Below are 15,494 nucleotides of genomic sequence, written 5' to 3'. Positions count from 1 at the left end.
AAATACTGTATATTGCTTTTAAATTAATATTAGTTCTCACCTGTCATAAATTTCTGATCCTTCTTCCAATCCAGGCAGCAGTCCAATTACGAAGGCTTGAAGACCAGGCAGGAGGGACTTTTGGAGAGGAAGAAAGTATTTCTCATACAAACCAAGGAGAACAGGCCTCACTGACATTGCAGCATTTGCCAGAAGAGGAAACAAACCAGAGCTTTTTTTAAAAAAAGAAGGAAAAAAAAAAGATAAGAAAAAAAAATTAGTTAATTACAATAGACTGTGAAATGCATGCACCTTTAAAGAAAAGTTTACCTGTATAAGAATAAATCCTTGGCAAGCCATTTTGTCCCAATAATTTTAAAGATTATTTCATAGGTTTCTAGTGCCTTTAAATGCACTCCACTAGGTAGTGCTGGATGCAAACACTGAGATAATCTTTTACTGATGATCAGCCGTCTTGGCAATAGAGAATACTTCAGGTTACTCTGAAGAGCCTGTGGGAGAAAGGAGATGAGAATAAATAGCTATAATGTAAAAGATGATGTATATGATGACAGCATGTCAAAGGTTTCCTACTAGCACACTGAGAAGAACTAACTGCATGGAGTTTTCTCTCATAAATGCATTTTGTGACACTGAAACAGCAGAATTCTGCAACTGAATTTTCATATGGAATCAGCCATGAACAATCTAGAAAAGTGTGGTCCTACTTTGCTTAGAGGCTGGAAATAGAACTCAAAAGGACAGGACAGGGACAGGGTACCCTTACCCTATCTCCAGTGGAAGTAGGGAAGTGACAAGAGCAGTGTCTCAGCTTTTAAGGATAGTGAATAAAGTAAGAATTAAATAACTATCTTTCTTCAAAAATTTTCATTTCACCTATAGCTGAAATATAAACAAAACCCCTTTCAACCAAAGCAGGCATGATTAAATGGGACAATAACATCTTAGAAGTTACTTGTAATTCTGTGTGGCTACATTCAGTAAGCTTTATTAACTATACGCACTGTATTGATGCATAAGTAAAAGATCTTCAGGACAGAAAACAGTTAACTAAGTATTGCAGACAGGCCAGGCCTCTGGAAAAAACAAACTGTAGCACATTTCTTTAGAAAGATTACTCTTGTCCTTGAACCATGCATGCATTTCATCAGGGTAATTAAGTATGTCTCTCCAATTCAGAGACAATTAAAAAAAGCAGTTGCAAGTAAATGGCACTTTAGCCTTTAATCACTCTCTGGTAAGGCAAACAGATGTTTTCACTGCAGATTGACATTTGGGATGTTTTCAGGATTAGGCAAATTCTTGACTCTCCCAAAGATTATGTCATGGTCTTATCCTACATAATTGTTTTAAATTTGAGGTTCTTCTGTCCTGCCTGAAAAAAGGTTTTGAAAAAGCAGCAGACAAATGAACTAACCTTTCCTTGCTCATTTTCAAGAAAAAAACCCAAAACAGTTCCACAATGATCACGGCATTCACTTCAATGCTGAATACTCTTGTCAGCAGTAAAAGGAAGAGACAAAACCCATCATCTTCGAAAGGAATGTACATCTTACCATTTAAGAATGCAGTTGGTGGGCATGAGAAGCTAGAATCTGTGAGACTACTATTGCATTATTTCTCCCATTTGCTACCCTGCCTAAACTGAGAGACCAGCTGTTAGTAAAGAGCTTCTAGTAAATAAAATTTACTCAAGAAGAAAAAGGCTGAGAGTTTGTAACAACAGTAAATAGAAAGGTCACACCATTCTTAAATACACACAGTACAGATGCCACTTAGAGACAATTCATTTCCTTCCTTCCCTCCCCCACCATGAGCATGAGATCTGCATTTTGATAGCTACTAAAAACAGAATCCAAGAACACAGCAATATTTCACACATGAAACTAAATCAGGTTATATTTGTGGAGTTATCTTTTATATTTGAGACATCTAGTCATATATTACATGAGTAGTATCATTTTAATATTAACAATTGAAATCTTTAATACACATCATAACTTTGAAGACTGCTTGAAAGCTGGACTTTGAAACACTCTGTTTATATTGGTTGATATCTATTTGCCCACACCCTCTCTCTATATGACAGAAGGCAATTATAAAAAAATAAGTCAGTGATAAATATTTTTCCCCTCAATTTTAAGATTGAAAAAATACCATCTTAATATTCTATCAGTTAAAATCTAGGTATCAACTAGGTAGAAAATGAAAACATTCACTGTTTATTACACAGAGAATCTGATCCATTACAGAAATAATGCCATCTCATAAAAAAAGTCTTGTTTGGCTTATTTAATTTCCTAAGGATGTAAAGTAATCTCCACCAGCAAATAAGAACTCCCCTTCCCCAAACATCAGAGATAGCTAAGCAAAACATTTAGTCAGGAGAGGAAAAAACACTCCAGTCATCTTAGGAGTTGACTAGTGGATATTCAGGGATAACTCATTGTTAAGTATCTCTTCTGGGTAACTCTGAAATCTTCGTATGTCCAAATTCCAGCAGGTGAGACTAACTTGAAACAAGACTACATTCATATACATGTGCCAACTATACTGCTTCACCTAAAGAATCTGAAGACATCTCTGTGCAGGAAGCAAGATTTGAAGACATTTATTATGGTCCTCATACACAAGCTGAGAAGACTTTCTGCCCATCACATCAGAACAATTTGGAGACGAAACTCCCTTCTCAAAAGCATGTAGTCTATTTTTCTGACTTGGGTTGAAGAAATACACAGTTGGACACAATTTGTCTCAAGAGTGGGTGTTCCTGGTTAACAGTTGTCTCTGATCTTCCAGCAAATGAAAGAGATTTTAAATCACACTGCAATATATTAGAAGACTGTGGTTGCATCAAGAGCCAATCCAGCAGAGGTGGGCTGGCTGCTACTTCAGAAACCTTCAGATTCTTAATAGCTTCCCCAGAATTGCAGGGTTCAAAGAACTTTAAAAGAGTTGAAAGACTTTCATTGCTGATGGATCTAAAACTGTTCACTGAAATAAGTGACATGATAATATACATATTTCCAAATGCTAATTAGTTTCTGTGAGCCAACAGACAAAGCTTAGAAGCTTGATTTTTAAATACCCTGAGCTCCCACAACTGAAAAAAAAAATCAGTTGTCTGTGAGATCTTGGACTGCTCAAAAGCCATTATAATTTCAGCTGTTACAGGTAGTTAAATGTTGTGGTAGTAAGCATGGTATCACTGGCACTGTATGCAGATGAAGATCCCATCCCAAACCATTGCTTCCACATTCAGAATCCAACACTAATGACTGCAAGTGGACAACTCCACTCACAGGTTTTGACATCTATTAATTACTCATTCTTTTGATTTTTGTGAGCTTAATTTGACTGCCTTCAGTTACATATGGGCTGAAGTCCACCCATGATCTACTCTTCCCCTTTGTCTCCAACTGCTCTCCACATGAGCAGTTATGGTGGCAGAAGTGTTAAATATCACTGGAACTCCTAGCAAGGGGTTGGCTTGAGAAGCCTGAACTGCCAGCAAGCACTCCACGCTTAATACGTCATCCCAGGGTTTGGTTTTCACAGATCAGTGAGAAATCAACAATCCCAGAAAACCACAAAGTATTTGACCTAACACTGGCTTTTAAAATAGAGACTTTAATCAGTAAGTCAGGAAGAAATGAGACATGCAAGCTAATGACTTGTGTCCACGTGCACATCCAGTTTTCAGCTTTTTACAGGTTATTCTTCTTTATGGCTGACTAAAGAACACATTATACACACTTAACATTTTATAATGCATAAGCATGCTCAGAGTTTCTTTGAATGTGGACTACAAAGGGTAGAAAGGGAAGACTATCTATTCTTTGCAGCAGTGTGTACATGTGCCTTAAAACAAAACACAGACACACACACAGAGGAATATTCGCATTTCCACAGCTACAGGTTTAAGTCATTCTGCACTGCTTTATAGCACCACTAGAGTTTGCTTAGACATAAAAAACCCCAAGCAAATCAAGTAAATATTTTTATTTACACAACTAGAATTTCAGAAAAATGCAGAGTGTACATCAATTTGTAAGATTATCTTCAACTAGGAAATACTATAACTCTTGTTTTAGACCACAGTGGTTGGGAGGAGAGAGGAAGGAGAGCCTGTGATTCCATTTTCCACTGATTCATTTTCCAAGTAAGTAAAAAAAATTCTAAAGAGAGCTCCAGCTTCCATAAAAATAGCATCATGAAGTTCAAAGATAGTTGTGAGGAAACTGTAAACTAGGAGCTGGAGTTATATTAAAAAAGGGGGGGGGGGAAAGATGTATAAAATATCCCTAGTCCTGCACATTGTATTTGTGCATTGGGTGTGGTGAAGTTCCACGAAGCAATTAGGAAGCAAAGACACAAGGCTTGCCTTCAACAGAAGGCAAGTGGTGCTTGTGTTTGTAATTCAGCCAACAGTTATAAAGCTGTGGCAGTCAGAGTTCTGCTACGAAGCAACTGGTGTAAATGGCTATGGCTCATTAAATCATGTCAGAAGAATCCTTCTCTTCTCTCCCCTCAAGAACAGACATATTGTAACATTATGTGTTACTACTGAAGCAAACAATAGTTGTGCAGCTGCAATGATTTTTGTGCTCTTTCTCCTTCCCCTCTAAACAGATCAAGTGTTTGGTTGAGATCTTATTCACCTTCAAGTTTTTGAAGCAGGAAAAGCCCACAGAAACAAAAAGTAACATATTTATTTTCTACTGAAAGTCAAATTAAAAGAAATACTTTGAAATTGCAGACTAAAGACTAAAAACTAGTATTGTAAGAATTTATAATCTGTGCATTTACACACTTGTGTTATGTCCAAGGATAAAAAGCAGTTTGAAAGTGCTCTTTTAGAGCAAACATTGCTATAATTACTGAGCAGTTCAACCATGTTGTAAGCATAAAATAAATCCCTCCTAGAACAACTGGTTTTCCAAAGGTTATGTGCTGGTTTTGGCTGAGATAGTTAATTTTCTTCGTAGTAGCCAGTATGAGGCTGTGTTTTGGATTTGTGCTGAAAATACTTGATAATACAGGGGCATTTTAGCTACTACTGTACTTACACAGAGTCAAGGCCTTTTCTGCACCTCACCCCACCCCACCAGCGAGGAGGCTGGAGGTGCACAAGAAGTTGTGAGGGGACACAGCCAGGACAGCTGACCCCAACTGACCAAAGGGATATCCCATATTATATGGTGTCATGCTCAGCATATAAAGCTGGGGGAAGGAGGAGGAAGGGGGGGAATGATTGGAGTGATGGCATTTGTCTTCTCAAGTCACTGTTACACATGACAGAGCCCTGCTTTCCTGGAGATGGCTGAGCACCTGCCTGCCAATGGGAAGTGGTGAATTAGTTCCTTGTTTTGCTTTGCCTGTGTGTGCAGCTTTTGCTTTACTGTCTATCTCAACCCACAAGTTTTCTCACTTTTACCCTTCCGATTTTCTCCTGTATCCCATGGGGCGGGGGGAGTAGGAGAGCAGCTGTGTGGTGCTTGGTTGCTGGTTAGGGTTAAACCACAACAGTTATATTTTGTTTTCATGTTGAATAATAACTATAAATTAACATCTTGCTCTGAAAAGGGACACTGCCTGCCAGCCAGGCTCAGTGACAACAGTCACTGATAAAGCTTCTGTGCAAGTTCCATACCACTGATATCCAAATAACGTTGAAAAATTGTTGATGGAGGTATTTCTGCCAATATGCATGGCAAAATCCCGACCATCATTCTTGTCAAACAGATGCAGGTTGGGTTTTTTTTGGTAGGTTGGCTGGGTTTTTTTGTTTGGGTTTGTTGTTGTTGTTTGTTAATATATCTGAATTAAATGAACAAACAGGGGAGTTTAAATATTCACTTGCCAAAAACCCAGTCAGATTTTGTGTTCTTCTGTGAGTCAGTAGGTTTCAGAGACTTTTTTGAAAACGTCCTTTCATAGTTTCCTTACAAAATCAGGCTGTGGAATCTAGCATTTACTACTGCTCAGTTCTTCATTTTGCAAACTGTGTCACTCATCTGATGTTTGCCTGCACCCAGAGTTAAAATTTCTAGAAAATATATGCCTATAATCTGGATTAAAAACGGTAATGCAAACTATGCACTTGGATTTTCCTAATTTCATAATATTTTTAGCCTGCTTGAAGTTCCCCCTACATGAATACTTTCATATATATTTTATATAATATACGTATCTGTTTATACTCTGAAAAGACACTGACAAGCATTTTGGATATGAAAATGATGTTAAAAGCACCTGTTTCACTGACAAACCCGCATATGCTGAACCATCACCTATTTCTAGGTTTAAAAAGACAACACTCCTCCCATCCAGCATTTTTTTCTATCAAAGTATTGAAGTGATTTCGCAGAGTTGTATTCTTTTAAAACATTGGAACAAGCTGGAAAAATCTGCAATAGCACAAGCACATTTTAGCACCAAGACAATTGAAAAGGATTACTGTATTCTGGATGCAGCAATCTGTACCGAACATCTGAAAACCTTAATCACAAAACAGTGCTTTCCAAACAGTGAATATATGCAGATTTGCAAAACAATAAAAGCATGGTTCAAAGCTGTATCTATGAACAGTACTGAGGAGAGAACAATCCTGTTTCTTGAAGCATGGAGCAGCCTATGCTGCAACTACTAAACGACTGGTTATAGTAACTAGCGCTTGAACAGAAGCAAAGCACAGAGAGAGAGAGAGAGAGAGAGAGAGAGATTTAGAAGTGGAATATGAGAAAGTTTCAGGACAAATCTGAAGCCCCTCTTTAAAATGTCTGTATTTACTGCCTGTTTAATTCACCTGTTTGCATCTGTCCGTTTATATTCTTCTATAAGTATTTATAAACATTACTTTCCACTGTTTTTCTTTCACCGTGATGATGCATAACACCCACACTATACAAATTAAAACCCAAAAATCTTTCCCTTACAAACTCAGTGTACATCATAAGTTAGCAAATTCTGCCAACTCTAGCTTTTGTTAGAAAATGTAGTTTCTCTCCATGCTCACACCTGGTACCTGCAGTTCTGTTCACTGCATGGGAGATTCACCTTGCCTAACCTTAGAAGCCTAGGTCAGCTAAAAACCATGGGCAAAACTGTAGTAAATCGCCTCAGGCTCCCTACAAAACCAGTGAGGAACACAGGCAATTTTAGGACAGCATTCATCTGACCTACTTTAAATAGCATGAGATGAGTCACAACAACAACAAAAAATAAACCCCCTTATTGCACTCCCTGCCTAAAAGTGAGTCGAGGTGAAGCTGTCCACACCAAAGTCATCTGAAGTTAGATGAGGCGCATCTCCCTTAAGCGCCAAAAAATAATCTTTCTGGATCTACAAACTGACCCGTTTGGCTGACCGTTCAGATTAGTCAACTGGTTTCTCTGTTGCTTCCCTGGTTCTACAAGTCACTGTGAAACATCAGAACCAGGGAAGCAACAGAGAAACTGTTAAAAACAACCTTCAGTTTAACCTTGGTAGCTAAGAAGTAATGGAAAGAAGTAGCAGAGCTGTCTTTTCACAAGGAGTAACAGCAGTAAGAGTTCCAAGATCACTTGTTTCAGCGAAGGTCAAAGGGATCTGGATCAGCTCTGTCCATTTTTTTCCCCTGTCTTTAAGCAGGAAGAGCCTGTGCTGCTTCCTTCCCCCAGACCTTGTATTGAAAGGGTAAATGCCACCGAGCTTCTGTAAGAAGTGCATGTGTGTGCGTTAACTTGGGGGACTTAATAGTGCAAAGTACTGCTGAAGACTGCCTACAGGAGAAAAAGCCCCAGAAAATATTACACCTATATAAGCAAGAACACCCACAATTAAAGTCAACAATACAAAGATCCTTAAGAAACATATGTTTAAGAGAGATCTTCCATGCTACTCCAGAAGCATGAGAAGTACTTCCAAAACTCCTTGATTTACTCATCCTCTTCTGTCTCTCCCCTTCTCAGCATTTTTATGTTTGCTTACTAGACATCACCGCACAATGATTACTGACACTCTGAATTACTGAATAAAACCATGTGCAGTGTTTAAAAACATTATTATCATTGAGATACTGTTGATCTCCTCCCTCCTGCCCATTCTCTTCCTGCTCATTCATTCACTCTCAGAACTGACTGGAGAAGAAATTACGCTCTTATGTTAGAAACACCTCCCTCCAACACTAACAGAACTCAACAACAATATTTATGTTTTAGGAGGTAAGAGACCAAGTAATCATAGGAGTTAAGAGAATAGATATTGACATGTTATTTCACAATCTTCATTTTGGCGGCACATTCCCCTGACATATCATCCTTATTTTCATGTAACAGATAGAAGCAGATGAGCACTGGGGATAATTTGCTCTACCCATTCTTAAGCTCCTAAAACGAGTAAGTCCATAAACTACCACAGCGGATGAACTGATGCAACAGCTAAAAGCTTCTTTGTTTGGTTTCTACTATGCTGCCACACATTCTGGCAATTCTGTACCTGAATAAGGGTTTCAGATAGGTGTTAATCAGTTTAATGTGTTAATCTAGGTCAAGACAAAAGATCAAAGCCTACCTCTTGTCACAGGTAGGAAATCTCTCACTAATTATTTCTTACTTTCCCTTTTGAGAGAAGGATTCTGAAGGCCTCTAGCTCTCCTTATTGACTCAACAGGAATCAGGATAAACAGTGAAGGCAGAAATGTGTAACTCCTATCGCCAGAGCAATATCCATCTTTTGTCCTCTGAAGAGGAAAGAACATGGCTGCCCTTAAAAAAACCCTCAATTTGGCAAACATCCCAATTTTCAAGAAGGGTAAGAAGGAAGACCCTGGTAATTACAGGCCTGTCAGTCTCACCTCAGTGTCTGGTAAAATTATGGATGAAGTTATTCTGGAAGTTACTGAAAAACACTTGAGAGAATGCAGTCATTGGTCATAGCCAGCACAGGTTCACAAGGGGAAAGTCCTGCATAACCAACTTAATTTCCTTTTATGACAAGGTCACCTATCTCGTTGACCAAAGGAAACCAGTAGATGTGGGGTTTTTTGACTTTAGCAAAGCTTTTGATATTGTCTCTCACAGCATCCTTGTGGATAAACTGTCCAGCACACAGCTAGACAAATCCATAATACGCTGGGTGAGCAACTGGCTAACAGGTTGGGCTCAAAGGGTTATAGCAAATGGAGTTACATGAGGCTGGTGGCCAGTCACCAGTGGGGTTCCTCACTGCTCAATTTTAGGGCCAGCGCTCTTTAATGCTTTTATAAATGATCTGGATGCAGGAATCAAAAGTACGTTAAGTAAGTTTGCCAACGATACCAAACTAGGAGAAGCTGTGGACTCCCTCAAGGGTAGAGAGAAGTTACAGAGAGATCTGGATAGACTAGAGAGCTGAGCAGCTGCCAACCATATGAAATTTAACAAGAGCAAGTACCAGATTCTCCACCTGGGACGGGGTAATCCTGGTTACACATACAAACTAGGGGACGAGAGGCTGAAGGGCAGCCCCACAGAAAGAGATCTGGGGGTTTGGGTTAATGGCAAGTTGAGTATGAGTCAATAGTGTGCCCTGGCAGCCAAAAGCATCAACTGTATCCTGGGGTGCACCAAGCAGAGCGTAGCCAGCAGGCCAAGGGAGGCGATTGTCCCACTCTACACCACACTGGTGCAGCCCCACCTCAAGCACTGTGTGCAGTTTTGGGCACCTCAATGCAAGAAGGACATCAAGAGTGTGTCCAGAGGAGAGTGACCAAGGTGATGAAAGGCCTCAAGGGCAAGACTTCCAAGGAGCAGCTGAGGTCACTTGGTTTGTTCAGCTTGGAGAAGAGAAGGCTGATGGGGGACCTCATTGTAGTCTACAACTTCCTCAAGGGGGGCAGCGGAGAAGGAGGTGCTGATCTCTTCTCTCTGGTGACCAGTAATAGAACATGAGGAAATGAAATGAAGTTGCATCAAGGACATTAGGAAAAGGTTCTTTTCTGACAGGGTGGTCGGTCACTGCAATGCTCCCCAGGGAAGTGGTCACAGCATCAAGCCTGTCAGAGTTCAAGGAGTGTCTGGATGATGCTCTTAGTCATACGGTTTAGTTTAGGTAGTCCTGCAAGGAGCAGGGAATTGGACTTGATGACCCTTATAGGTCCCTTCCAACTTGAGATACTCTGTGATTCTATAGATTCTCTTCCCCTTTGACAACTTCATAGAATTGAGGCTTAGCAACAACAATAAAGGCATGTGAGGTATCTATCGGGTAACAACAGATGTTTCCTTATGAATTCTGCAGGAGTTGCCTCCTCCCACCCCTATTTCCTTAATGACTGTAACTACTCTTGACCCACGCACACTCGCAAAGAGCTTTATGTTAAAAGAGACCAAGTGGGACACAAACAATGTACACCCTGTTTCTTGTGCAGGAGGAGAGGACACACTTCCTAGGTGTTTTCCTGTAAAAGTCTTCTTCTTTCTTCCTATATGCAGCCATATTTTCCATTGTCATACAAAAGACACCACCAGCAGCAAATCAATTATTTCCCCAAATACAAGGGAAGGGCATGGTCAAGTAAATGTGATCTTTAAATATAAACTCAGAATATACACTAAAACTTGTGACGTCTTGTTCTATATAAACTTTTTTATCTGCTCTAGAGTGAGTAACCAGCATCCTGAGTGTTTCTTTGATGCAAAACCAAAATTGACTCAGCTGCATAAACAAATACCATTTGAAGGTAACCTCTGTTGGTTTTACCAAAATTTCTCATATTTATATAAAAGATACTGACTTAGTTGCTTCCATTAACACTCCTTTAGAAACTAGTATTTTTGAGTGAATTTTCAATGTTGTTAAATACTGTAACTTACAGAAAAGTTAATAATACAAAGATAATAAACAAATGAAAAAAATATTCCTGTGACACTGTACCTTATTGAGTTTGCCAAGGGAAGATATAAGATCTGCCCATTCACTTGATGACTCGAAGTTTCTCAAAGCTTTCTCAATTGCTGAAGAATAATTTCTGTATCTGTAATCGCCAAGTAACTCCTGCTCTTCTGGATCCATCTTCGGTTCTCATAGCAAGGTGAAATTTCCTGGTAAACTAAAACATGCACACAGTTACAAAAGATAACCTGCATTTAAATTCTGGCAAACCTAAAGTACTGTAAAATACCAATAAATATGTAGAAGCACTGACAGATCACAATAAACAGGTTATCTGATCAAGTTTCAACACAAAGTTAAAAATAATTTAACAGGCATGACTCCAACTCCCCACTGCCTATTTTAGAAGTTTTGCAATCACATTTTCCTGTTTATGAAAGATGTTTTTTCCTTCCACAATAAGAAAGGAAAGGAATATAAAGTCTCATAAACAGTTGAAGTGCTGACAAGGAGTTAGGAAGAAGTAAATAGTTTTCATAACTTATCACCTGTGCAGTGTTTCAAAAGGTTACCTGTAGCCATGGAATGTGAAACATTTCATATCAAAATTCAGCTTTCCAGAGGAATCCCATTAAAGGGCCTCTCAGACCACGCCAGAAGGAGCCCTCAGAACTCTGCATCTCAACTTGTCAGCAGCAGACGTGGAAGTACAAGACTAAGCTGCTGTGCCAAAGCGTCAAGGCACACATTCAGATATTCCTTTATTTCACCAAAAAGTATCCATCTATTTTTACTGAGGAAAAATAAGCTATTCAGACCTGATTTTCTCATATTCTGTAACACATTTAGATTAAAAAAGCAAAACACACCTGTTCTAGAAAAACAGGAAACTGGCATGGCTGGATTTTATGTACTGAAAAATCATACCTTCACTCCTATGCTGGCTATGACACTAGTTCTCCTGTTAGCTAATATATAAGTATTATTCTAGAGAGATGCTTAGATTTAGGAATACCAGGTTTAGGTTAATCCATACTATACCACTGATACAGAAAAGAAAGCATAGTCCTGTAACAAAACATTATAAAATGTTTCTAAAAGACATCTGCTTTCATTTTCCTACTGTTAGGACACAAAAATAATTCTAAGTAGTATTCTATATTCTTTTAAAGCAGCTAATCTCTCACAGCACTTTGAAAAAAATAACCAGCTGGGCAACCGTGTATTGTCCATTAACTTCAATAAGCAACAATAACTACATCAAGATTTTGGTAGCAAACTCTCAGAAACAGAAAAATGCTGGAAGCACCCACAAAAGATAAAGGATTTTAAAGGCAGGTTTAAGCCACTTTGGCACTCCCTGATAGTAGGATTCAGCCATTGCAGATACAACCACTCCATCCAACCTAGATCCACCTCTATGGAGAAAAAAAAAAAAAGTATTCTCACACAGTGTCATCAGGTCCATGGTTGGTTCGTTTGTTTGTTTTGCTACAGTAAATGTTTGATTTTCTGTTGCCACCAGAATGTATGCAGTGCTTCTCACAGCAGACAGAGTAAAAAAATCCCCACTGCCTTGCCGGGCATAACATTAATCGGAGACACAACTACCCTTGCTCCAACAAAGATTTTTAAAAATAAAAAACGTCAACACTCCTACAAAACCTATCAAAGTGGCAAACTTGCAGTGTACTGTCAGCAAAAATTACAAGTAATCTGATACAAACACTGCTTCAAAACAAGCAGAGCAAGAAATTTTCCCTCATCTCACATAAGTACCTTAATCACTGGACTACTGGACTGTATTCATACTCCCTAGAACAAAGCACAAGCTAGGAAGTATCCTAGCAGCTCTCTGCCAAGCCAAGAGTGCTGCCGCTTCCATAAATAAGAGATTTGTCTGGATCATTTAGAACAGGGCAGCAGTTTTGCTGACAGAACACATCAAATTTCTTCATTTGCAAATGCAATATACCCGCATGAATCCACTTAGAGAAGAGGAATCAATCAAATTACCAACAGCACTTAGAGATGTTCTAAATATTCTATGAAAATCATGTCTTAAAGCATTCTCATAGCATTAAAACCTGGTCTATTTAAGTAAAATCTGATTAGCTTCCAAAAGTAAAACAGAACGTACTACTCAAGGAAAAAAAAACAACCTAATAAAACTTCAGCTGGGGGAAAAATCGTCTTATTCAGTTCTTAAGACACTTTCTTTGGACTTTGCTGTGAAAAGACAGGTGAATAGTGTATTCCCCCCCCAGAAAAGCAGCGATGGACTTAATGATTTAGTTTGCATTGATGTTCACGTACCTACGCTGTTAGATGTCAGCAAGGTTTGAAAAAAACCCAATAATCTAAATATGGCCAATAGAGCATGTTTGTGCTTATACAAAATGCAGGAAGATTAAAAAAGTCAAATCAGAAGCCACTTGCCGGTGACCTTCAGGCACATCTTCCAAATGCCGGGTCACGAACTTCCTTAGTCAGTGGAGACGTTCACGGTTACTCGTCCACTTTCAGCATCGCCTTAAGACAGGGCAACGAGGCGGGCGCTGCGCCGCCGACCCCAGGGGACGAGGCGCTGCCTCCCCGAGCTGCGGGGCCTCCGCGGGCAGCCCGCGCCCCGCCGCCGGCTGCTGGCCGCTCCAGAGCCCGGCTGCGGCTCCGCAGGCCGGCGGGGGGGGGGGTCGCAGCCCCGCGCCAGGCCCGGCGGCGGCGGGACCGGGGCCCCGCTCAGGGCCCGCCCTGCGGGGACGGGCGCCCCCGGACACCCCCCTCCGCGGCGAGGCTCCGCCGCGGCTGCCCCCCAGCCTCACCTGCCGGGCAGCGGCCGCGCCGGCTGCGGCAGCGGCGGTGACGGGGCGGGCTCCCCCCCGGCCGGGCCGCCAACGGCCCCCGCCGCGAAACGGCCCCCGGCGGGTCACCCCTCCATGCCCGCGCGTCTCCCCCCACCCCACGCACCCCCCGGCCGCGGCGGCACTCTCCTCCCCGCCACCCCCGTACCTGGGAAGGGCCCCGCAGACCTCCTGGGCCGGCGGCGGCGACGTGTCCCAGCCCGGCGCGGGACGGAACGGGAGGGGGGGCGGCACCCCGCAGTCTCTATGGCAACCGGAGGGAGAGGGAAAAAAAAATTAAAATAAAAAACCACAACCCTCCCGCTCCGCGACGGCCGCACCGCAGTCGGCAGCTGGGGCGATACCACTGAATACAGCGCGGGGGGGGCGGATGCCCGCAGACCGGCGCAGGAGGGCTCCGGGTGTCCCCGTCCAGCGGCGGCCGCTCTCCTCTTTACCCGCTGCCGAGCCGCGGCAGGAGGCTGCCGGCGCCGGTGAGCGCGACGGCCCGGGGAGGGTCACCGCTGCGCCCCCCCCCCCCTCCGCGGGGACATGGTACACCCCGGCGGCCGGGCCCGGGCGCCGAGCGCCCCCTGGCGGCGCGGGTCGGGCGGCTCCGCGCTCCCCCCGCCGCGCCCCGCAGCCGTTCCCCGCCCGGCAGCCCGGCGGGGAGGCGGCGCCCGGCCGGCGGGTCGCGCCCGGGCCGCTCCCTTCGCTTGGTGCCGCAGCTTCGGCTGGTCTGGAAACAAGGCGGCGGCTGCGCGGAGCCGCAACCCCGCGTGTCGCGTGTGTCCCGTCCCCGTCCCCCCTCTCCAAACGCTGGGGCGTCGCCCCGCCGGCCGCGGGTGGGCGCGTCCCTGCGCGGAGCTGGGCAGTGAGGGCTGTTACCTGCTCCTGCAGGCAGAGCAAGTTCCAGCGCCTCCCTTCGCCAAGGCCAGTAAAGGCACGTTTAACAGTTTTGCTTCTGTTCCAGCTGGTTTTAGACACGAAGCGCTTTTGACGAATTTTGTAGACACAGCTTTCGCGGGGGTTCAGTTGTCGCGCTTATAGTAGGCTCAAGTTCAATATAAGAAGCCCTCTGCTCTTTACAAAAGGCTTGAAAGAAAGTTAATGTGCTAGATTTTTAGTACTCTTAACAGAAAAAAAAAAAAAAAGGAACTAGCAAAATACCCAAGGAAAGTAAAATGCATGATCATGCCAGACAAGGGTTTATACACTGTGAAGACATATTATTTAACCTCAACTTTTTATCCTTTTTTTTTTTTTTTAACATGCAGGCAGAACGTAATCCTAATATTCAAATTAGCCAAAAAAAATCTAGGAAAATCCACCTGTTCAGTTATTCAAGATGAGAGCATCGAAACTGTTAAAGATTTTGATGGATACTGTTTCAGCAATGATCTGCAGCAAGTTTTATGTTAATATAATCTTTCACTTTCTTGAGACCACCTGCCCTTCCCTTTCCTTGCTAGATTTTAGCAGTATAATTTGGTATGTTGTTCTTCTAGCAAATAAAAGCTATGGTTACTGGCAGCTAATGAGACTGCTTTATGGAAGCACGTGCTGGAAGGACGGAAGGCAGGAAGGCTTCCACACATGCTTTCTCTCCCCAGTTGTACACATCTCCAAAATCTGGACCAGGTACCAAAAAAGCACTGCTGGCCAACTGCAGCATGCGTTACCTCACTATAAAATCTGAGCAGTTGTTCACAAGCTTTCATACAGCCCACGTGGCTCTTGCACATTCCATCCATTTGGGAAAGTCAGCATCTGCCCACAGTGCCGAGGTCAGCGTGAAT

The 15,494-nt window shown here is 42.3% G+C and overlaps 1 protein-coding gene across 7 annotated transcripts in view; it reads right to left on the bottom strand.

Annotated features, from left to right (window-relative positions):
- Positions 1-14,832, bottom strand: part of DOP1B (DOP1 leucine zipper like protein B) — a 55,803-nt gene extending 40,971 nt beyond the window's left edge. For 2 of the 7 annotated variants that reach the window (XR_012621891.1, XM_074814323.1), the window contains exons 1-4: positions 13,865-14,135; positions 10,898-11,072; positions 310-491; positions 41-211 (exon numbers count right to left, since the gene is read on the bottom strand). Coding sequence is in view for 6 of the 7 variants with exons in the window: in XM_074814323.1 (XP_074670424.1) it covers positions 41-211; positions 310-491; positions 10,898-11,035 (491 nt within the window). In the remaining variant the exon portion in view is untranslated. Of the gene's footprint in view, positions 1-40; positions 212-309; positions 492-9,658; positions 9,889-10,897; positions 11,073-13,864; positions 14,136-14,583 lie in introns of those variants that run through there. The other 5 variants (XM_074814319.1, XM_074814320.1, XM_074814318.1 and 2 more) reach the window with 5 other exon arrangements.
- Between the last annotated feature and the right edge of the window lie 662 nt (positions 14,833-15,494).

The sequence above is a fragment of the Strix aluco genome, chromosome 2 (assembly GCF_031877795.1).
Source record: "Strix aluco isolate bStrAlu1 chromosome 2, bStrAlu1.hap1, whole genome shotgun sequence".
Lineage (NCBI taxonomy): Eukaryota > Metazoa > Chordata > Aves > Strigiformes > Strigidae > Strix > Strix aluco.
The sequence above is the reverse complement of the archived record's forward strand: the minus strand, read 5'-3'. Positions and strand labels throughout refer to the sequence as shown.